Source organism: Microtus oregoni, unplaced genomic scaffold (genome assembly GCF_018167655.1).
Source record: "Microtus oregoni isolate MIOR12 unplaced genomic scaffold, Mior012 000067F_001, whole genome shotgun sequence".
Classification (NCBI taxonomy): domain Eukaryota; kingdom Metazoa; phylum Chordata; class Mammalia; order Rodentia; family Cricetidae; genus Microtus; species Microtus oregoni.
Genome location: NW_024543954.1, coordinates 1310600 through 1332151, shown reverse-complemented (window position 1 = coordinate 1332151; position 21552 = coordinate 1310600). Strand labels below are relative to the sequence as shown.

General features: G+C 50.4%; 1 protein-coding gene across 5 annotated transcripts; it reads right to left on the bottom strand.

Moving 5' to 3' along the window:
- Positions 1-190: 190 nt before the first annotated feature.
- Positions 191-16661, bottom strand: LOC121440272 (plexin-A3). Of its 5 annotated transcripts, none has more exons than XM_041641045.1 (33): positions 16368-16661; positions 13961-14583; positions 13024-13563; positions 12406-12588; positions 11920-12048; positions 11749-11849; positions 11224-11347; positions 10984-11140; positions 10796-10895; positions 10423-10537; positions 10076-10288; positions 9697-9793; positions 9373-9563; positions 9142-9287; positions 8951-9071; positions 8692-8828; positions 8409-8579; positions 8055-8148; positions 7730-7969; positions 7499-7642; positions 7185-7419; positions 6952-7094; positions 6604-6860; positions 6413-6479; positions 6161-6307; positions 5922-6081; positions 5670-5773; positions 5394-5490; positions 4937-5127; positions 4511-4680; positions 3808-4020; positions 3509-3659; positions 191-1331 (listed from the first exon to the last, which is right to left on the bottom strand). In XM_041641045.1, exons 2-33 carry the CDS (start codon positions 14555-14557, stop codon positions 1236-1238), a joined length of 5631 nt encoding a protein of 1876 aa, XP_041496979.1. In that variant the 5' UTR covers positions 14558-14583; positions 16368-16661; the 3' UTR covers positions 191-1235. The 5 variants fall into 5 exon arrangements, with proteins under 5 accessions (XP_041496979.1, XP_041496981.1, XP_041496982.1 ...); XM_041641047.1 differs by having other exon boundaries at positions 5922-6057; XM_041641048.1 differs by having other exon boundaries at positions 6161-6256.
- Positions 16662-21552: the final 4891 nt, after the last annotated feature.

Below are 21552 nucleotides of genomic sequence, written 5' to 3'. Positions count from 1 at the left end.
CAGCATCTCTCTGTCTTCAACTCCAACTAATACTGTGCTAAAAGGGCAGGGTAGAAGCAGGGAAATAGGCAAATCTGAGTAGAAACAGTGAATGCAAGGAAAAGGAAGCAGATTTATTCAGTCTTGAAGTAGGAGCCACCAGGATTGCCTAATGAACTATCCATTGCTATGATCTTCCTCAAATCATCAGAAATACTATAAAGAGTTATATTTCCTCCCACAGTCTGGCTCATCCATAGCCCAGCAGGTCTACCCACTTGCCCCAAAGACAAAGATGAGCACTGACCCCATTTCCCAACATTTAATTAGGAAAAATTACAACAACAAAGGAAAACTCATGCAACAAAAGAAGAGTGGACTAGGGGTCTGGAACCATCAGATAGGGTCAGATTCCTCAGAGGAGGCAGGAGACACAAAATAGTAAGGCACTGCCACCTTGGCCCCTTAGGGGTGGGCACATGATGGGGCAGTTGAGGCTGAAGAGGTTCAGGGCAAGTGCCTACAACACTGAGGAAATTTGGCAGTAGGGACACAAGGAATGTCCCAGAGGCCCAGGCCCACATCAGGCCCAAGCACAACCTGGTTATAGTTTTCTCAGAGACAACAGGCCCCATGAAAATGTGGTCTGACTCCTGAAACATCTGTAGAGGGACAATGGCTGGCCAGGCCCAGCCAATTTGAGGGCAGCTTCAAGATGTATCATCCAACCCCAAATGCTGCTGGTACCGAAGCTCTGTTAGGACAAGTGGGGCCTGACACGGCAAAGGTGAGATGCCAGAGGCTGAGCCAAGGCTAGCAATGTCACAAAGGAACCAGGACAGGAAGCAAGGCCCAGATCAACCAAGGAGGCAGTCTGTGAGGCTGGCAATATCCCATGGGACATGTATATTTACATATGGAAATTAAGGTGGGGTTAGGTTAATAAATAGGTGGGTAGGGTGTACAGAGCTAGGAGGGCAAGGGCTCTCTTGACATAGGAACACAAGGCAAGAGGGTGGGGGTATTGCTGCTGCTGGTAGTGGGGAGCTTGGTCCTATCACCCCCTCCCCCTGCAGGGCCCAAAGCAAGGCACTAATGAAGGGGGCCCAGGTGTGATGGGGGCAACTTGGCCTGGTAACCTCCCCAACAACACCAGATCCGAATCTTATCTCTAGAGACTCATGCTAGAGCCAGCCACTCCCCTGCCTCAGAGAATGGCTCAGAAGTGAGAAGCCCCCTCCTCACCATCTCCCCACTCAGCTGCTGCTGGACACCAGGCTGATGATCTGCTCCAGCTTCTGTCGAAGCTTGTGCTTCCGACAAGAGGCATCTCGGTCCAGTGAGGTAAGGATCTAGGAGATGAGGATCCACTGGAGCAAACTCCAAGGCAGGCACCACTTCTGCACAAAGTCTTTGCTTCCTAGATGGGTGCTTCCCTCCCACAGTCTTCAGTTCCTGTGCCAAGCTCAAGCTCTAAACCTCTAATTTCTCAGGAAAACCACCGACTTTTCCTTGACTCCTAATACCACTCCCAATTCCAGAGATTTCTCTCCTATCATGGCTCACGTGTAACCTCTTTGGAGAGTGAGCCATACCTGCTGTTATGAATTCCTTTTTCTGCCTAACCCAAACTCCAACATCTCCTTGGCAAATCTGGTCATTCCATCCTCCCTGATCCATGCAGGGGCCTGGCTCAGGATACAGAGCTGACTCTACCAGCCACCTCTGGGTTCCTCCCAGTCCTCTGCTAGTTCCCTCTTTCCTCTTTGACCTGTGAGGGGCTCAGAGTGCTGTGCTTGGCCAGATCTCCCTCTATAGCCCTTGATCTCCCTTGGTGAGCTCCTTTTTTTTGAGGCAGTATCTTACTATGTATCTCTGACTGTCCTGCAACTCACTTTGTAGACCAGGTTACCCTTGAAACACAGCAATCTGCCTGACTCAGCCTCCACTTAGCAGGGACTATAGGTATGTGTCACCATGTCTGCCCATGCACATCTCTACTTGTCTGTGTACATATGCATGGATGTGAAGTCCAAGAGGTCAATACCTGGTTTATCTTTATCATTCTCCACCTATTTAAAAACGTGTGAGTGTTTTGCTTGCATGTATGTATGTATATCACATGTGGTGACCACAGAAGTCAGAGGAGACCGGATTCCCTGAAACTGGAGCTAGGAGACTGTGAGTTGCCATATGGGTGCTAGTACTGAAGCTCTGTTAGGACTTGGATCCTCTGGAAGAACAGAAAGTGCTCTTAACTGCTTTGCCATCTCTCCAGCCCATCCACCTTATTTTTTGAGATATGGTCTTTCATGGAACATAAGAATTCATTGAGCCGGGCAGTGGTGGCGCACGCCTTTAATCCCAGCACTCGGGAGGCAGAGGCAGGCGGATCTCTGTGAGTTCGAGGCCAGCCTGGTCTACAAGAGCTAGTTCCAGGACAGGCTCCAAAAAAAAAAAAAAAAAAAACCACAGAGAAACCCTGTCTCGAAAAACTAAAAAAAAAAAAAGAATTCATTGATTGGCTAGACTGACTGACCAAGAAGCTATGAGGATTTGTCTATCTCCACTCCCCAGTGCTGGGATTATAGACATATGCCACCACACCCAATATTTATACAAGGGTGCTCTAAATCCAAATTCATGTCCTCATGCTTTCATACCAGGTACTCAATCAACTGAGCCATTTTCCCCATAGCCCTACCTCAAGGCTTTAAATTCCATTGATGGTTTCCAAAAGTGTACTTCCTTCCAAGACTTCCCCTGAATCTATCGACTCCTATGCCTTGCATACTTGTCATTTTAAGTCTAGTTAGCAAGAGAATAGTGTCTGGGCTCAACCTTCCCAGTGTGACCCAATCAACTTTGATTCCATCCTGCTACCCATCCCATGATGCTCTATGTTCCCTCGGGGCGTTAGCTATTTCTGCGACTTGAGTGGTTCTGAAGATTCTTGACTTTGTTCCCTGGGCCCCACAAGGCTGTTCCATCCACAGTCTTTCCTGCGGTTTGTAGTATTACTAAGTTTATGGTGGTGAACTTCATCCTGTCAGCTACTTAGGCTGAAGAACTCCTGCAGTCATCCTTGATTCCAGCTTGTGGCCAACATCCAGCTACTCAGAACATGAATCCAAGTCTCCACACCCTGTTGTGTTCCTCTGTCTGCTGACATCTCCAACCACAAAAGTCACAGGCCTTGCTAATAACTGGATGCACCTATCTCTGGCCCCACCCCATAACTCTTTGCCTACCCCTTCTGATTCTCCAGCCTTTTAACTTTTATCCAGTGGTAATTCTATACTCCAGCTAGTGGTTTCTCTCCTGTATTCCTTAAATCCCAGCATCTAGGGAAATTATTCCTATTCCTTTCCTAGGCAAGGAATGAAATGTGGACAAGATACAAGATGGATTCTGTGTTCCATCTTGCTCAAATCCTTGGCAGTCCTCAATCCATCAACCTCCCTGCCTTTGCCCCTAATTGCATCATCAGAACCATGCAACTGGGGATCTGTAAGTTGCATCAACATACCTCCTGACGATACTTGGTGACATAGAAGTAGAGCTCACTGAGTGCACTTAGAACATTGAAGTCATTGGCATGGAGGCGGGATTGTTCCACTAGGTAGGCATCCATGTCCTGGTCACTGATTGATGCCATCTTTGCGATATCTCGGTAGTACCTGAAGAAACCCTGGGTGAGTCAATCATGCACATGTCACAAAAGCCAAAACTCATGTGTCATCAGTGTTTGGCCAGCCTCAGACAGGCTGTTTAGGCAGGCAGTTCCAGCCAGCCACCAGCCACACACAGCAGTTTCCCAGGGCCCACCTCTCTACCCAGCTCTTGTAATTAGGGATATCCTTGGCGTAGAGCAGCTTGTTGGAAGGGGAGTCCTTGCCCAGACGGTGCTCTGATGTAGAACAGGAGTCCATGAAGGTCTGGGCCACCACTGACAAACAGGCATCCGTGATGCTATTCTTGTGGATGTCAAACACAAACTGCGGGTTCTTGATCACATTCACCCAGAAACGCAGAGGTAAGCTGAACAGAGGGATATACACTCAAAACTCCCCAGTAGCTGTATGGGCCCCTTTCCCCCCACTACCTTCCTTTACACCTTGTTCCTGTCTGGCCAGCTCATAACTACTCCTGAGGTAAGAGCAAGGACACATTTAGGATAATGATTTTTTCTTTAACTTTCTGCTTGACTCAGGCTTTCTGTCCTCAATCTCCACCCCTGAAGTTTTCACTGTCTCCACCACCTATGCCAAGTCATCAGTATCTCTACCTTGTGCAGGACCTTGGAGAAAATGGCCAATTCCAGTGCTAGACTAGCATTTTCCATCCACACAATCCAGCAGTACCCATCTTCTATATACTCATATTCAGTTCCAGGCCAAGCCACTGTCTGATAGGCTATTCAGCCGCCAGTCAACCTGCCTCCATGGGCCTTGGGCCTTGGCTAAGTCACTAGTCTCTTCCTCCCACCCATCCTCAAAAGGGCCAGCAGTATCCAGGAACTAATAAGTACCAGTTGCTTTTCCAGGTGTGGCGCACATCAGGGTCACTGATCTGGCGCTGGTCGGCCTGTTCATCCAGGAAGTCAAACATGTACTTGATAGCCAAGGGTAAAGCCGAACCCCGATGGGCCGTACTGAACACAGTTTCAAATAGGTCATCCACAAACTTCTGCAATGTGCCCTATGAGTGACAGTAAGGCCACTATGTCAAGGAGTTCCCCAAATCTGACAGACAGGGGAAGAAAAGCTCAGTAAAGTACTTTCCTGAAGGGCCAGCCTTCCTAAAATGGAACTGCTCTTGACCTCAGGCCTAGAGGTCCTACTGCAAAGGCCCTGAGAGTGTGGTCCCTGCCTGGTAAGACCAGCTCATCTCATGGCTAAGACTGGGCTAGAGGGTGTCTATGCAGATACCAAGGGAGCCTGGGGCAGGCCCACACCTTGGTGGCCAGCAGCCTTGTCAGATATATTTCTGAGACCATCTTGTTGCCACGGTCTCCCTCTCGGTGATCAGCATGATCATGGTTCTTCACCAGATGCCACAGCTTGGTGCCTGCCTCCTGGTCAGGTGTAAGCATAGGTGCTCGGGAACGCAGGCTATCCGGGCTGCTGGCAGCACGGAGCAAGCTCTCTAGGGCAGAGGAGAGATATGACCCTTAGGCCCCAACAGGCCATGGCCATTACCCACCCTCTTACTCCACTCTCCTCCAAGAGCCCAGGAGCCTTTGTGGAAACCATCTGTTCTTGCCACCCCTCCCTACCAGGCTCTACAGAACGGGTGCCCAAAGTAATGGTAGATTTCCAGCTGGGTCAAGACAACTACTTGAAGCTTCCAAAGATGGCTTACACAGCCTTAATTAAAGGGTCAGCAGAAGTCACCATGATGATGATACCTACCGTAGCGACTGAGTGAACGGGTGAAGGTGAAAGAGTTGGCCATGTTATAGGCAGACACTTGTTTGGGCACCAAGGCTACTAAGGAACCATCTGTCACCTGGAGATCCAAAGACAAAGAAGGGGCAGTGCAGAAAGCCAAGGCGCCACCACTAATCCAGGCTCTTCAATGTAGTGGTAACCAAGGCCCTATGAGGAGGGTTCATGAGTATAAGGATAAGGGCTGGGAGCCACTGCTCCTAGGTAGCCTGGGGTATGAATAGGCTGCCAGTTCCTCACCTGGTAGTGGGCCAGTGAGTTGACCCTCTTCCAGTCACACTCTATCTTTGTAGTGACATCCTCATCTTGAAGGATGATTCGGGCCATGCGGCCCTGGCGCCATTCTGCAGACCACAGTCAGCTCTTAGGGACATTTACCCCACAAAGCCTTAGACTCATTTCTCTTAAGGAATAGAGCTCAAGTACAGAGTGTGAGAGCACCCTGGGAGGGTTTGGAAGGTGGGGGGCTAGGAGAAAGGGGAGAGACCTTACCCAAGTCCATGTCCTCAGCTTTGGGGCGCTGAGAGTATGGGATACCCTTGTACACAGTATCCAACAGCTTGTCTTTGGCCTGGGTGATGCTGTCACAGTTGAGAACCTTCACAGGGACCTGAGCACTGCCCTCGCCCTCCGGGCACACACAATGAAGAGTCTAAGAGTGAAGGACCCCAGCATCAATCCTGAGCAAAGCTCCTCCACCCCTTCTCCTATTCACATGGCCCCATGCTCACCAGGGTCTTGTAGTCAATCTGCTGCCGGATGAGTTTATCCTCACTTAAGGAGTAGCGGGCCTCGCCTGTTATGGCATCAATGGGACCTTTCTCCATCTGTTGCTTAATGGCACAGTACAGCAGGAAAAGTGGCTCCCCGGCACACTCCTACACCCAGAGTCAAGAGCATAGCTGGCTGCCTGTCTGGCCTACCAATCAACTGCATCTACCCCTGAACATTCCTCCCCTACTGCCCAGCCCTACTAAGCACACCTTCAGGAACTTATGCAGCAGGAATGTAAACCAGTTGGTGAGCATCTTCTCAGCCACTGACTCTGTCCTGTGGTAAGAGATAGGTCCTGAGGCCCTGGCCTGGCAAGGGTGGGGCTTGAACAGACAGAAGGGCCCAAAATAGGAAATGGAGGAGTGGGCTAGAGGAGAGGCCAGGCAAGAGAGTTACATACCTGCGCAATAGCAGCTTTGGGTGGTTCTTGCTCTCCAGGTTTTTCTCTATGAGGTCAGCCAGCAGTTGCTTGAGTAGTCCAGTGGCATAGTCAAGCCGGCTCTGCAGAGCCACCATGGTGAGGGATGCTACAGTGCCACGGTCACGCATAGAGAAGCTGCTCTGGGCCTCCAAAGTGTGGATGAAGGTGAGCAGGAAGGCACGGCTGTGCAGCAGCTGCCCAAACAAGCGTAGGGCCTTCTCCACGTTGGGGGGAGTCTGTGGGGACCAGAGATTCTCAGAAGGTAGGCAGTGGTGGCTCTGGGGGAAATAGAACATGAACAGGCTGTGGGGGCAGGGGGTGGCTTACATCCAGCTCCTTGAGCACTGGGTGGGCCTCAATGCCAGGGAAAAGCACCCGCACGGCATAGGTCCGATAGTCCAAGAAGGGAATCTGCACACCATCCATGTGGTTTGTCAGTTCATTGATATCTGTCTGTAGCTCAGCAAAAGCTGGGGGAAAGTAGGGTGGAATGAGTTGAGCAAGAGGCAGGGAAATTCCTCAGCTCTCACAAACTGTGGTACACTCCCAGCTTTAGGCACCTTCTTTGCACTCCAACGCCACACGAGATTCCAGGTTGTCCATCTGTAGCTGGAGCCGCTTTAGTGTTCGGTCTGCATCTTGAGTCTTTCGCTTGTAGGCAACCAGCACAGCAGTGATGGCCAGCAGCAAGAGCCCACCCCCTGCTGCCAGCCCCACCATAGCTGGTAAAGTTAGTGCCCGATCAGCAGTGATGTGCAGGGTGCCCAACCAGAACTCCAATCCGCCCACCAGTACCTGTAAAAGGAGGCTCATGGTGAACCAACACCCATGTACATCCAAGGCTGCCCTGATGGCCTCTGAAGCCTATACTCACCATGACTGGTTGCCGGCCTGTCTGGCTAGGGGAATCACACAGAAGTTGAGTATCTGAAACAGTCAGTGCACATGGCTGTCCTCCAATCAGCACTGTATAGTTGAGGCGGGAGCTGCCAGCTGCAGCAGGGATCAGGTTCTTGCCCTAACAGTAGATAACCCACACAGACACAGTCAAACTCTCCAGGTCTCTGCTCCTCCCCTCCTTACTCCCTACCCCTATTCCCAGCACCTTCAATACAACATGTGAGCCAGGTTTGACATCTAGCACACCAGATGGCCCAAGTGGTTCAAAGCTGGGATCGGGATAGTAGGTGAAGGAAGAACGGTTGAGGGATCGAGCTGTCTGCACATGATCCAGCAAGAAGCCAAACTCATCAGGGTGCTCGCCTTGGGCCCGAGGCTGAGGGTGCCCAAGGAAGATGCCAGGGGCCTTACATAACATTGCAGTGTCATTGATCACCTGGCATGTCTGTGGAGACAATGGCAATCACCTCAGTGCATGAAGCCTTGAGTAAGTAGAAAGGGTGGGAGAGGAGTAGGAAGCTGCTACTTACATTAGTGGTCTCAATACCACGGTACTTCGCCCGTACACGGGGTTCTTGCACTGTCAGCAGATGGGTCCCACTCACAGTGATGGCAGTACTTCCACTGGAGAGATGGGGAAAGGTCTCAGGCTCCCCCACCCCCACCTGCCCTGAAGTTACCAAGGTTTTTCTGAGAGCTCAGAGCCTCGAACTTTGGATCATTTAGTAGGTGCAATGCTCTTATGGGCAGGAGAACTCTGTGCTCCTTACTGACGTGGGTATAGGAAGGATTTGATGCCCCAAGACCCAGTAACAGGTAAGACCCAAAGAGAGACACTCAGAGCCCCAATTCAGTCCTTAATCCCATCCTCCTCAGGGTCTCACTTGATGATGCTCCAGGTTGGCTCAAGGTGTGTGACAGTGGGGTCCTGGGTGTAGGTGTAGATGACTCCAGGGCTGGAGATGTTGGCATGGTCAATGGCAAGGCTGATAGGGGCCTGGCTTGGGCCCAGGGTGGAGACAGGCGAGATACACACGATTGCCTCGGCATCTCTCCTACGTAAGAAAGCAGGTAGGCTTGGAGCAGGTGGCCTGGCATCTTTGACAACCCTGTCCCCATAGCCCTCCACATAATGCTCAACTCCAGACTGCTTGTGCTCAGGCCCACCTCACAAATTGGCACTCGCCATCTCTTACAATCACCGTGACCCTGCTGCCAGCATCCAGAGAAGTTCCAGAGATGGTGAGCCGAGTGCCCCCAGAAGCTGGGCCCCGAGTAGGACTCACACGGTCAAATGTTGGGGTCTGGGAAAGAAGCAGCCCTTAAGAGGAGGTAGGAGCCAGCCCCATCCAATGGCTACTCCACATTCCCCCAGATAGAGGAGGGAGAAAGCTTGGGAAGGAGAAGGGACTGGTAGGCCACATACCACAAAGCTGTAGAGCTGATCCGACTGTGTGCGAAAGTCAGCTGAACAGTCACCTACACAGAGCTCAGCAGGCCCAGATGGTGGGTTGGGCACCAGTGATTCCTCCATCTCACATACAATCCTAGGAGTCACAGAAGGTCAGGACCAGCCGTGGTACACAAGGACAGGGTATGCAACATGGCCACACTCACCTTTCAGCACTAACATATTCAGTGGGGATGGAGTTACAACGTACACCAGCTACTCGCAGGCCAACCTCACGGAAAGTGAGGCCCAGGTTCTCACCCACAATGGTGACCCGGGTGCCACCTTCCTTGGGTCCTGTGAGTGGGTGGATCTGTAGAACAGGATAAGAGGCAAGAAGATCATGGCAGACTCATACATGCCCAGCAGGCCAGGTAGGACTAGTATGTGAAGCTAACCTGGGTGACTCGCGGATGGCTGCATCGGGCACCCTTCTGGCTTGGGTGCATCCAGTTGCTCTTGGGAGCTGGGCAGTGAGCCCTCAGTTGGCACTTGTGCTCCGAGATGCACCAGCCACAGTTGAAGCGGGGATCAGCTTTGAGGCAGAGGCCACAACTAGGCCTCTGAGCCCAGCACTTGTAAAGAAGGGCTGCAGGCACAGAGGACTACTGATAGGGCAGGCAGTGGCAGAGAAGCAGGGGGATCTAGGGCCTCCAGACTTGCCCCCAGTAGTGTCAACCCTGCCCCAGGAACACATTCCTTGGACCATTTTCATGCCTTACCTCGGAAGCTGGGAGGCTTATCAATGGGGAAATCTCCATCCCAGACCACAGAGAAGTCCAGTTCGGTGTCACCAAACTCATCACCTTCATAGAAATACTAAGAAAAAAATGGAACCACATGAGTATAAATAAGATAAGCAAAATCCTTGCCCAATTTAGTAATCCGCAATTTAAAAAAAAAAAAAGACTGGGGGGAGGGAGGGAAAAAAAAAGACTAAAATGTGCCTGCCAGAATCAACCAGATCAACCAGAGGCTTCCAGATCAGTAAGCTGGGCATACGCCAAAAAAAAAAAAAAAAAAAAAACACCAACAAACAAACCACCACCACTGACAGCAACAACAATATAACAACAAAACAATTGTCCCTGGCTGACACACCCTGGACCTCACCGAAGCATTCTGGCACTGCACACTGCTGCTGTTAAAGCGCACTGCAGGTACCCGATGCTGCCGCCCCTGTACACGGACTACACATTCATAATTCTTCTGGCCTGACTGAGGTTGTGGCAGATTCTTAGCCCGCAGGGTTAGAGGCTGCATGACACCCACAGGGATCAAGAGGTCTCCTCGAGGCAGGATCTCAGGACATCCCTGGGAGGAGAACAGCAGTCAGAGCATGTTGATCTACCCACCATTCTCCAGGCCCAAGGAAATAGTAGAACAAACAAAAAAGTGTGAGGCCAGCCAAGGAGCCCAATCTTTTGCAGCGCACTGCACCACCTCACCTCAGGGCTGTGGACCCTGCCCTCCTGGAAGGAGCACTCGTGTGGGTGGCTGGTACACACATGGCGGTACTTACACCAGTGGCAGGGGTAAGGGCTGCCAACACAGGACATGCACCTGGAGAGGGAAGTGGCTTCAGAAATAACAAAGAAGGTTACACCACCCTGTTCTCACCCTCCAACAAAATGCACTGGGGAACAAATGAAGAGGGCAGGCAGAACCTGCATAAGTCACATAGTGCACATAAGGATTGGACAGAAGTGGGGACAGAGCTCACCCCAAAAGTCCTAGAAACAACCACACTGCAAGTTTTATATATCCAAAAGCACCTATCTATCCCCAGGCCTAGGGACAGATTCTGGACCTGGTACTCACGACTGAAGGGCACTGCAGTTGTAGAAGACAAAGTCAACCCCAGCAAACCTCACACCAGTCTCCATGGAGAGCAGCTGCAGCTGCACAGTATGAGTGGCCCCTGAAGCAAACAGGTGGCCATCCCATCACCAACTAGCCTGGAATCCTGCCCTACCCCACAACACCCAAAACAGCCCCAGTCCACTGACCATGCCCTCTGGTAAGTGTCTGGAGCTCCTGGAGGGATGGTGAAGGGCAACGAAGCTCTCCAGAGGGCAGGAGAATAGCCTCTCTTTTAGTCACCTCCTCAAATGAACAGCTCACACCCGCACTAAGGTCTGGCACGTTGCGCATGGCTATTGTCAGCTGGGGAAGGCAGAGAGCTCAGAGCAGAATGTGCCCCTCCCTCATGAAGCATAATGGGCCCAAGTACCCACCATATCACTTACCTGCACTCCAGGGGATGTCACCGACACATTATTGGGCCGGACCCGCACCTGTACACATTTGTTCAGCTCCTCGGCAAAGCCATGTGGAGCAGAGGCACCTGAGCAGGCCTCTTCACGGCAGCACCTGCATGGGAACAGGCCAGAGCAGCCTGAGCACTGTCCCAGGAGGGGTTGTGCTCATGTGACCAGATGGGGTTGCAGTAAGAGGCTGAGAGGGGCAGAGGACAGCATACCCAGCTCCTACTGCCAGGCAACAGTGTGCCTTGGCCTCATCCCCTGAGATCCAAGGGACGTCACTCAGGTTAGAAGTTCTGCTCATTAGCTGGAGAAAGTGGAGGAGAAGGGAGGGAGGGGAAGGCTCAAGGCTCAAGGCTGGGGAAAATGGAGCAGGTGGGTGAAGGAAAGTATAGCAAGTGTGGCTGGCTTCTGTCCAGTTGGCAAGGCCCTCTTAAGTCCTTCTGTCTCCCAAGATAATGGCCCCAGGGAGCCCATTGCTGCCCCATGTCCCTCACCCACTGCCCTCACCTGTGCTGTAGCACACACCAACCACAGTGTGGGTCCCCTGAGCCCAGGCATGCAGCGCAGCTCAGATACTGCTCACAGGTCTCCACCGGGAGTTGGCTCACCTGGGAACAGCCACATCAGCACACAGCCCACCCCTACCCCACCATCCACCACCACCCACCATGGGCCCACCTGCTTCTCACTCAGGAGATAGATGTGCTGGTGGTCAGGGCTAAAGAGCAGGTCTCGGAGTATGGGGCTGCCCTCTACAACAGAGACCGTCTCATACAGCTGGGCATCCTGAGAGCCATCAACCCGCACCTGAGCCACAAACCAGGACAGAGAAATGACAGACCAGCTTCACCCTACCATAGTTCCCAGTACCCAGGGACTGTCTAGATTGCATCTGAGCTGGTCAGACAGGACCTCCTTGAGCCTGCACTCAGTCAGAAGGCCGGTAGCTCCAACTCTTGGATTCAGCTAAAAAATGGCTAGTGAAGGTAGATGGCAGAGAAGTTACCCAAGGAGGAGGACTCAGCTCTTGGGGCCTAACCTGCGAAGTCATCATACCCTGTTCAGAGTAACCTAGGCTCATGTGCACATTCTGTTCCCCAGCCCTTCTTCCCATAGTGTGAAAATATGTTTCCAATCCCATAATACAAGGGTTCCAGGACTAACCTTCTTCAGATTACCACTGCGTGTACCGATGAAAACCACAGAGTGCTGGTGGTAGGTATAAGCAGCTACACTGGCCATGCCGTCAGTGCTGTCGGCCAACAGGGGTAGCCCCTCAATCACGTGTAGGCCACCCAATGGTTGATTCAACACTAACCCACAGAAGTTTCCATTGATCTGCATGGGCTGGTGACACAAGAGGGGTGAGTGAGAGATGCTATTAGACCCCATGTTCTGTAAAGAAGCAGAACCTGGAAGCTACTGCCCTCTAGACATGCCTGACAGTTTGCCCTAGGACCCCATGGGAAAATGGGACTGGTGACAGAAATGAGGGAGAGGGAGGAGAAACCTGGGTTTACAAGACTTGATATAGAACAGAGAGCAAGCTGGGAATTAATAGTCAGAAAAATGAAGGTGATAATATATAAACAGGACACTGGCCAAGACCTAAGTACAGAGTTAGGCTCTCAAGAAAGGTAAAGCAGGTGTCAGAACAAAGGTGTCAGTCACTCCCAGGACCATGCCAAGCCTGGGATTGGACAGACAGCCACCCAGCAGATAAGCAGAAAAACAGAGTTGTCATGTGTAGCACAGGGACATCAGGGCAAGCAAAGGGCTCACGGTGTTGATGCATGGCAGCTCCTTATTCAGCAGCCAGGGCAGGGCCAGTGTGCCCTCCCCACGGTAGCATGATTGGATTCGCTGCCGCATGTGGGCATTGATGTTGCTGAGAGTGAAGAGGCAAAGGATGGTCTGCCGAGGTGGGCTGGCTCGGTTCTTCTGGCCCTGAGAGAAGATGGTGAAGAGGACATCCTCATCGGCTGGCACACCCAAAGCCTGGGCCAGGAGCTGGCCAGGCTTGGCCAAGTGGGCACTCTGCACTAAGCGGTACTCCACACCATGCCAGGAGCAGCCAATGGGAAACTCTACATAAGAGTAGAACTCTGAGTCTCCTGAACACATGCGCACAATCTTGGATGTGAAGAATTTCTCGCCTGCTGTATCCAGCAGCGTCTGCTGGGTGTCCAGCTGCAGTGTTAAGAAGTACACGAACGAGGCACTGACAAAGCCATATATGTAGTAGATGTCAAAGGCAGGGTACAGGGAAAGTGTGTCTGAAGGAATCTTGATCTGAGAGGAGACAAACTCATCCTGGTACACCTGGAGAGTAGAGCAAAGTATGAGTACAGGACAAAGACCTGCTCTCTTCGCCACCTTCACTCCCCAACCCTGCTCTAACAATGTGGCCTTCCAAAGGCTTCCCCTGCGATCTCCCACCTGCCAGGCCTGGGCAATTACTGGAATCCACAGCACAGAGTGCAAGGTGACCTCAGCCTCTCCAGAGACAGGCTTTCCACAGGTGAATTCTGCCCAATTTCCTGTCCTCGGCAGCTGATCTACATCTCTGTGTCAGTGAAGGGTCACAAATTCCCTCTCAAACCAATACTTTCCTTCCCAAGAAGTAGGGTCAAGACCGAGAGAAAGGAGTGAATAAGGCCTGGACTCATAAGAAGCAGAAGAAAGAGGAGAGAAGGAACAGACATAATATCTCACCCACCAGACTGAACATATCTGCACTGTCTTCATCCTCGATGAGCTTACGGGAACTCAAGGTGGGAAAGTATTCAGACTTGCCATCAACTGCAGTGCCCACAAACAGCTTGCTAGGCCCCTGGCCCTGTTCAACAATGACACCAGCCATGGAGTCAGGCTCTTGGGCCCCTGACAGGTAATGCTCCTTGCGATGGTGGGGCTCACCCAACTTGAAGAGATCATCCAGACGCAGGAATTGGCAGATGCCCTGCCAGATACTGCCACAAGCTACCAGACGACGGGCTGCATAGTCTATGAGGAGCAGCTTGTTCACATTGTCCACGGGCACCAGGCGATGGGAGCACACACGCATGCTAGGGGGTGGGTAGCAACGAGAATTGTCCTCAACGGGCCCTGTAACATGGGCCCGTAGCTCAGTCAGGTTTGGAGCCAGCTTGAAAACTCTGTTCACTGCACCTACAAATACCTCACCAGTCACTCGGTGGACAGTCAGGTGAGTCAGTGTGGTATCTGTCACCACAAAGGTACGAAAGGGCCTGCTGCTACCCAGGCACCCTCCTATAGTGAAGAATAGCAATGGGAGAAGGCAGACAGTGGGCATGACCGGCAGCTGTACCAGGGACAGGCCTGAGGAGAGACAACAAGTGGGAGTCAGAGACCCCAGGCCCAAGCTCTTCTCCATCCCCCTGACCTGCCCGGCCCAGGGACCCTGGCAGGCCAGGCTCCATGCCACAGAGGGGCAGGGAAACTCATCCAACATGACAGAGCCCCAGATGGTGACTGAGGCTGGGAGAGGGGAAGGGCCTCTAATAGGGCAAATGAATGAGTAACAAGTACAGGCAAGCTTGGAAGCCATCAATCATCCTCCACCCCTGTACTGGAAAGAAGCCAAGAAGCCTTGTCTTAACTGGACCACACCCAAGGGGGCAGCAGAGCCAGATGCTTAAAAGGATGGGGTGGGAGGCCATACCAGAAATGGGACCCAAACATTACACCCCAAGGCTGAGAGCAGTTGATGGCAGAACATCACAGGGGAGCCTCGACTCAAATACCCCTTGCCTGAGCTGGGGAAGGAGAAAGGCAAAGAGAGAACAATCACATGCTGGGGCTGTGAGTGATGCTGCCAACAGGAGTCCTAGAGCGAAGCTCTGGAGAATTAAGGCCTGAGATTGGTTTCAGTGCCACCACTTCTCTAGCTCATGGTCTCTCAGGTGCTTTCTCTCCCTGAGGGTCTCGGCTGCCTATTCAGGAGTCTGCTGTCTGGCCTTAGTGCTGCAACACAAAGCCAAGACTCTCACCGAGACAGATGTAAGTCAAGCTTTGCTCAGATACAGGCAGACAGATGCTCTGCCAGGCCTGTGTGGCTCTCCCTGAAGATCCAGAAGTCAGTCAGAGAGAGGTAGGGGCAGAGGGGTCTTACCCACTTTTGGGAGTCCAAGAAGTCTTATATGTAGGAAGCAGCATCCTCAAATACAATTGCAGCCTTAGGGATGTGGGGCAAGGCACACACAGATAGGGAAAGTGCACTTCACCCCCAGGCCACACCCAGCCAGCCCCAGGCTGCAAAGCAGAGCAGTCTCTGCAGTCAATGGAGCAGAGCACAGTGCTACCTTTCACTGCCCAATTTCCAAGGGACACAGGAGGGACTCAGCATGGGAGGGGGGCAAGGAGGCAGAAAAAAGAAAAAAGAAACGCAGGAACAGGGAGCAATTTCAGTTTGAAACTGCCAAGTTTCAGCTCAGATTGATCAGCTCTCTGGGGTTCTTTTGTCAGGTCTGCATCCAGGACCCCTCATGCAACAGCCAGAAGAATGGAAGGAGAAAGAGAAAAGCAGCTGCATCCTGCCCTCACCTCTTCTACACTCTGAAGAAAGCCAGTTTTAGAAACTGGCCAGGGACAGACTGGGAATGAGACCTGGAAAGTCGTGATTTGCAGCCCAAGACCCCACCCCAGCCCCCACCTCTAAGTGGCAACCTCAGGCATCACAGACGCACCCAGTCCCTCTGCTACAGCCCTGGCAGCAAAGAGCATGATAATGAGGAAAGCTCCATACAGATATGTGGGTCCACAGCCCCTGCTCTCCCACAATGCTCCCCCATGGTGCTACCAACCCAGCCAGTCCTGCCCCCATTGGGAGCACCCCTAGGCAGAACCGTGGAGACCTTAGTCGATGCAGAGGCCACAGCAATGCTCAGAGATACTGCTCCTCCTCTACAAAAGGATCATATCAGGCAATGGTGCTACAATAGAGTTGACCATCTCTTCCTACTCAGGGTATATAGTGCCTAGTGAGCCTCGAGATGCAGGGACAGAGCCTGACCCCTGAAACCATCTGGACCCCCTAGGCTGTCTGAATCCCGGACATCCATCAGACTACTGGCACACAAGTTGTAAGGATGGCAGCCACCTACCTGTCCCTCCAACGTGGCTGACTCGGCGTGGCCACTCCTGGCCACGTGGACGTGTCCCCGTGCCCTACAGCAGCCCCACTCGCGTGGCCACTCAGCCTCACCCCGAACGCAGTGAAAACTGCAACCGCCGTCGCCCACACACTGGGCTGGCCCGAGGCCGCCTGGGCCTTTTAAACCTGGACCGTACCACCACTCCAGGAGGGGTCTCTCAAGGAGGATGGACCCGGGCCTGAGAGGCAGAGCGCATGGGAATGAGGCCGCTGCTCCTTGGGCCCAAGACTCTAGTGCACAGCGCAAAACGCCCATGGGCCGCTGGGGAACCCTTCCTGAGAAACGACCCCCTACGCTCAATGGCTGAGTCCTAGGCGCGCGCTTCCCCACACCCCCAGCTCCTAGCTTGCTCCCTCCAGCAACCCTGGAATCCGTGCGCGCCCACACCACACCCCCTAGGGCCTGAGGCACGAGCCAGCTCCTCCTCCGGGAGCCCTGGGCCACCTGCTATGGTCGCAAGATTTTGTTTGGACCTATCAAAAGCATACTAGCAAAGATTGCTTGCTAAGTCAGGGCTCTTTCCCCAGTGGTCCATAAACTGGAGGGCTCATAATGTACAAGTACCCAGCACAAAGCTTGGAGTACTACAATTTATAGCCATTTTCATCTAGCGCCTTCCTCAACAAGCCACTCTGACAGGGAATCTGGGATTCTAAATCCCTTGTTTTTCTTTTCCTCTTTTTTTTCCTTTCATTTCTTTTTCCTTTAGTACAGTGTGGCCTCGAACTGACCACCCTTCTGCCTCACCCTCCCAATACTGGAATTATTATGGGCTCATACCACCACAGCTGGCATTTTTTTCCCACCTTGCTTTGAAACAGTGCCTCACACTGTAGCTCAGGCTGGCCTTGAATTTCCAGTGATCCTCTCTCCAGCTTCACCTTCCCATCTTTTGGAATTACAGGTGTAATTGTCAACAAGTCCAATGTTCTTTTATTTGCACGCAGTGTGTGTGTGTGTGTGTGTGTGTGTGTGTGTGTGTGTGTGTGTGTGCCTCATGTGTGCAGGTGCCCAAGAAGGCTAACAGAGGGCATTAGAGTCTATGGAGCTGGAGTTAAAGGCAGTTGTGAGCCACTGAATATGAGAGCTAGGAACTCCAGTCTATGCAACAATAAGAGCAAGTGCTCTTAATAACTGAGCCGTCTTTCTTTTTCTTTTCTTTCTTTTCTTTTTTTTTTCAAGACAGGGTTTCACTGTTTAGCTCTGGTCTGGCTGCCCTGGAACTTGCTTTGTAAACCGGACTGGCCTCGAAATCACAGACATCCACCTGCCTCTGTCTCGTTAGAGTTAGGTGCACCACCACCACCCTGGCCCACTGAGCCATCTTTCTAGCCTCTTTTTTTCTTTATAAACAGCTTTACTGAGATATACTTCACCTTTCATATAAGTCATGTATTTAATGCATACAGTTCAGTGGCATCTTAATATAATCACAAAGATGTGCAACCATCACTGCTATCTAATTCCCAAACATTTTCATTACTTCCAATAGAAACTCTGTAGCAAGTAGTTAGCTATCATTCTCCATTCCCCTCATATACATACCCAAGCTCTGGAAATCACTCATGTACTTACTGACTATGGAGTTGCTCTTCAGGACATCTCAAATACAGTCATAATCATGCAATATAAATATATGTGTTTTTATATCCTTCACTTAATATTTTCAAGTTTTGACAGAGTTAACCATGGATGAAGACTTTCTTTTTGGGCCAACTAATATCCTGCTGCATGGATAAGCCCAAATTGGGCTATTGTGCATAATGTAAGTAGGAACACTTCTATACATTGTTTCTACATAAAATCTCAGGGTTTCTCTGTGTAACAGTCCTAGCCTACCACCACCACCACCACCACCACCACTGGGATGCTGACCTTGAATTCCTAATCCTCCTGCCTTCACCACCTTCGAAATGTTGGGATTACAGATGAGCACGACTTTCTTTTGGATTCACATGTATATGAGTACACGAGTATGGCAACCATCTCTACCCTTGTGCACATGCATCGAGGCCAGAGCAGAACAATTGATGTCTTCTTCTATTGCTCTCTGGCTTATTGTCTGTCACCTGTCTCCACTCCTCCAAAGCTGTGGTTGTGGACACATGTAAAGCCATTATTGACTATTTACATGAGCGCTGAAAATTCAAGCTCATTTCCTCATGCATACAGAGCAAAAGTTCTTGCCTGCCAAACCATCCCCCCAGCCTTCTTTTTGGATCTTTGAGACACTCTTTCTATAAAGCTCTGCAACTCACATGTACAACAGTAAACTAGGTTGTCTTTAAACTCTCAATGATCTTCCAAATTCTAGAATTAGAGGCATTTGATATTACTCTGGCTCCTATTTTTTGTTTTGTTTTGTTTTGTTTTTGTTTTTCGAGACAGGGTTTTTCTGTAGCTATGGAGCCTGTCCTGGAACTAGCTCTTGTAGACCAGGCTGGTCTCGAACTCACAGAGATCCACCTGCCTCTGCCTCCCAAGTGCTGGGATTAAAGGCGTGCGCCACTGCTGCTGCCTGGCAGCTCCTCTTTTTTTGTTTGGCTTTGTTTTGTTTTTTGAGACAGGATTTCTCTGTGTGGCCCTGTCTATCCTGGAACTCTTTCTGTAAACCAGTGTTGTGTGATATTTTGTTTGTATCCTGACAAATAAAGCCTGCCTGGAGATCTGAAAGTGGAACTAGCCTAGTTGACCATAGAAGCTAGGTAGTGATGACACATGCCATTAATCCCAGCACTCCTGGCTCATGCCTTTAATCCCAGCACTTGGGAAGTGGAGACAGGACAGGAACTGATAAAGTGGGGGTGTAAACAGGATCTCAGCTTTTTGGACTGAAGAAGAAGAGAGAAAGGAAGCAACTGGCAGCTCCTCCCAGTTCTTTGAACTTCCAGGTTTTTACCCCAGTATCTGACTTCTGGTTTTTATTAAGATTAGTCTAATGCTTCAGACCAAGCTGGCCTTAAACTTGCCTCCTGAGTGCTGGGATTAAAGGTGTGTGCCATCGCTGCCAGGTCATGACTCTTTTTACTTTTTATTTTAAGATAGGGTCTCAATAAATTGCCCTAGTTGGCCTTAAACTCACTCTATAGCTCAGAATGACAAATGATTTTTCTACCTCGAGTAGTTAGGATTACAGGTCTAACAAGTCCCAGATTTCTTGTTTTGAGATAGTGTCTAGCCCAGGCTTGTCTTGAATTTTTTTAAATTACAATATTGTGTATTGAACCTAGTGCCTTGGACATACTAGGCAAGTACTCTACCACTGAGTTGCATTTTCAGCCCTTGGGGTGGGAGCATATGTATGTGGCCTTCATTCATACACATACTTTTTTTTCATGGGTGGTAGCACATGTGTGTACAATGCATATGTGGGGTCAGAGATTGAAGCCAGGTGTCTTCCTCAAGTATGTTCCATCATATATATTGAGACAGAGTTTCTTGTTTGAACTCAGAACTTGCCAATTCAGCTAGTCTAGCAAACCAATTTGCCACAGGGATCCCATCTTTGCACTAGAATTCCAGGTGAGCTGCCATGGCTGAAAGGCATTCCTGTGGATTCTGGGGATCCAAACTCCAGTCCTAACACTTGGACAGAAAGTGCTTTATACACTGAGAAATCTTTCCATGCCATCTAGCCCTTCTTATCTATCTATCTATCTATCTATCTATCTATCTATCTATCTATCTATCTATAAGTTTTGTTTTGTTTTGATACAGGGTCTCACTATGTAGCCCTGGCTGTCCTGGAACTCACTAAGATCTGCCTACCTCTGCCTCCTGAGTGCTGGAATTCACATAGATCTACCTGCCTCTGCCTCCTGAGTGCTAGGATTCACATAGATCTGCCTGCCTCTGCCTCCTGAGTGCTCGGATTAATGGTGTGCATCATTATAACAGGCTCTTTTTAATTTTTGTTTTATTTTGGTTTTTATAAGACAGGATTTCTCTATGCAACAGTTCTGACTGTCCTGGATCTTGCTCTGAAGACCAGGCTGGCCGCAAACTCACAGAAATCACCTGCCTCTGCCTCCTGAGTGCTTTGATTAAAGGCGTGTGCCACCACCACCCAGCTCATTTTTCATTTTTTTACCCAGCTCAGTTTTCATTTTTTTAAAGACAATGTCTTGATAACTTGTCCAGAATAGCCTTCCATTCACTCTGTAGCCTACACAGGCTTTGAACTCTTGGTTTTTCTGACTCAGCCTCTTGATTATTTGGGATTACAAACCTCCTCCACCAGGGATGGATAGCCTCAAAGTAGTTTTTTAAGTATTTATTGCTGGGCAATGGTGGCACACATACACGCCTTTAATCCCAGTACTCGGGAGGCAGAAACAGGCAGATCTCTGTGAGTTTGTAGATCAGCCTGGTCTACAAGAGCTAGTTCTAGGACAGCCAGGGCTGATACACAGAGAAACCCTGTCTTAAACCACCTCCCCACCACAAAAAGATTGATTTATTTATTTTTGTTTTTCGAGACAGGGTTTCTCTGTGTTTCTCTGGCTCTTCTGGATCTCACTCTATAGACCAGACTGTCCTCAAACTCACAGAGATCCACCTGCCTCTGCCTCCCAAGTGCTAGGGTTAAAGGTGTGTGTGACCACCGCCCTTATTTTATTATTTTATGTACATAATTGTTTCTCTGCATTTATATATGTGTACTACCTGTTGGAGGTCAGAAGAGAGCATCACAACCCATGGGACTGGAGTTGCAGATAGTTGTGAGCTGTCATGTGGGTGCTGGGGGGTTGAACCCTGGTCCTATGAAAAAGCAACAAATGCTCTTTACCTCTGAAAAAAGTCTCCAGACCTGGTCTCAAACTCTTTATTCCCCTGCCTCAGCTTACCAACTGCAGGAATCATAGGCATGCTTTACCACCCAGAAAAAAAATAAATTTTATTTTTTAAACTTTTAAAAGTTTTATATGTATGGGTACTTTGCCTATATATCAATTGACGCACTGTAGGCATGCAGTGCCCTTAGACGCCAGAGGAGGGCACAAGATCCCCTAGAACAAGGAGTTATAGACAGTAATTAGTTACCAGAATCAAACCCAGGTCCCCTGGATGAGCAGCCAGTGCTCTTAACCACTGAACCAACTCTTCAACTCTAAGGATGAATTTTATACTGGGT

Bases quoted from the DNA above. Each gene is read 5' to 3' on its own strand.
- LOC121440272 (XM_041641045.1), bottom strand. From the start codon at position 14,557: ATGCCCACTGTCTGCCTTCTCCCATTGCTATTCTTCACTATAGGAGGG. The intron at 10,896-10,983 runs GTCAGTGGACTG...TGTTTGCTTCAG, and splicing joins GACACTTACCAGAGGGCATG to GGGCCACTCATACTGTGCAG. The intron at 4,021-4,510 runs GTACTTATTAGT...CCCTCTGTTCAG, and splicing joins CACACCTGGAAAAGCAACTG to CTTACCTCTGCGTTTCTGGG.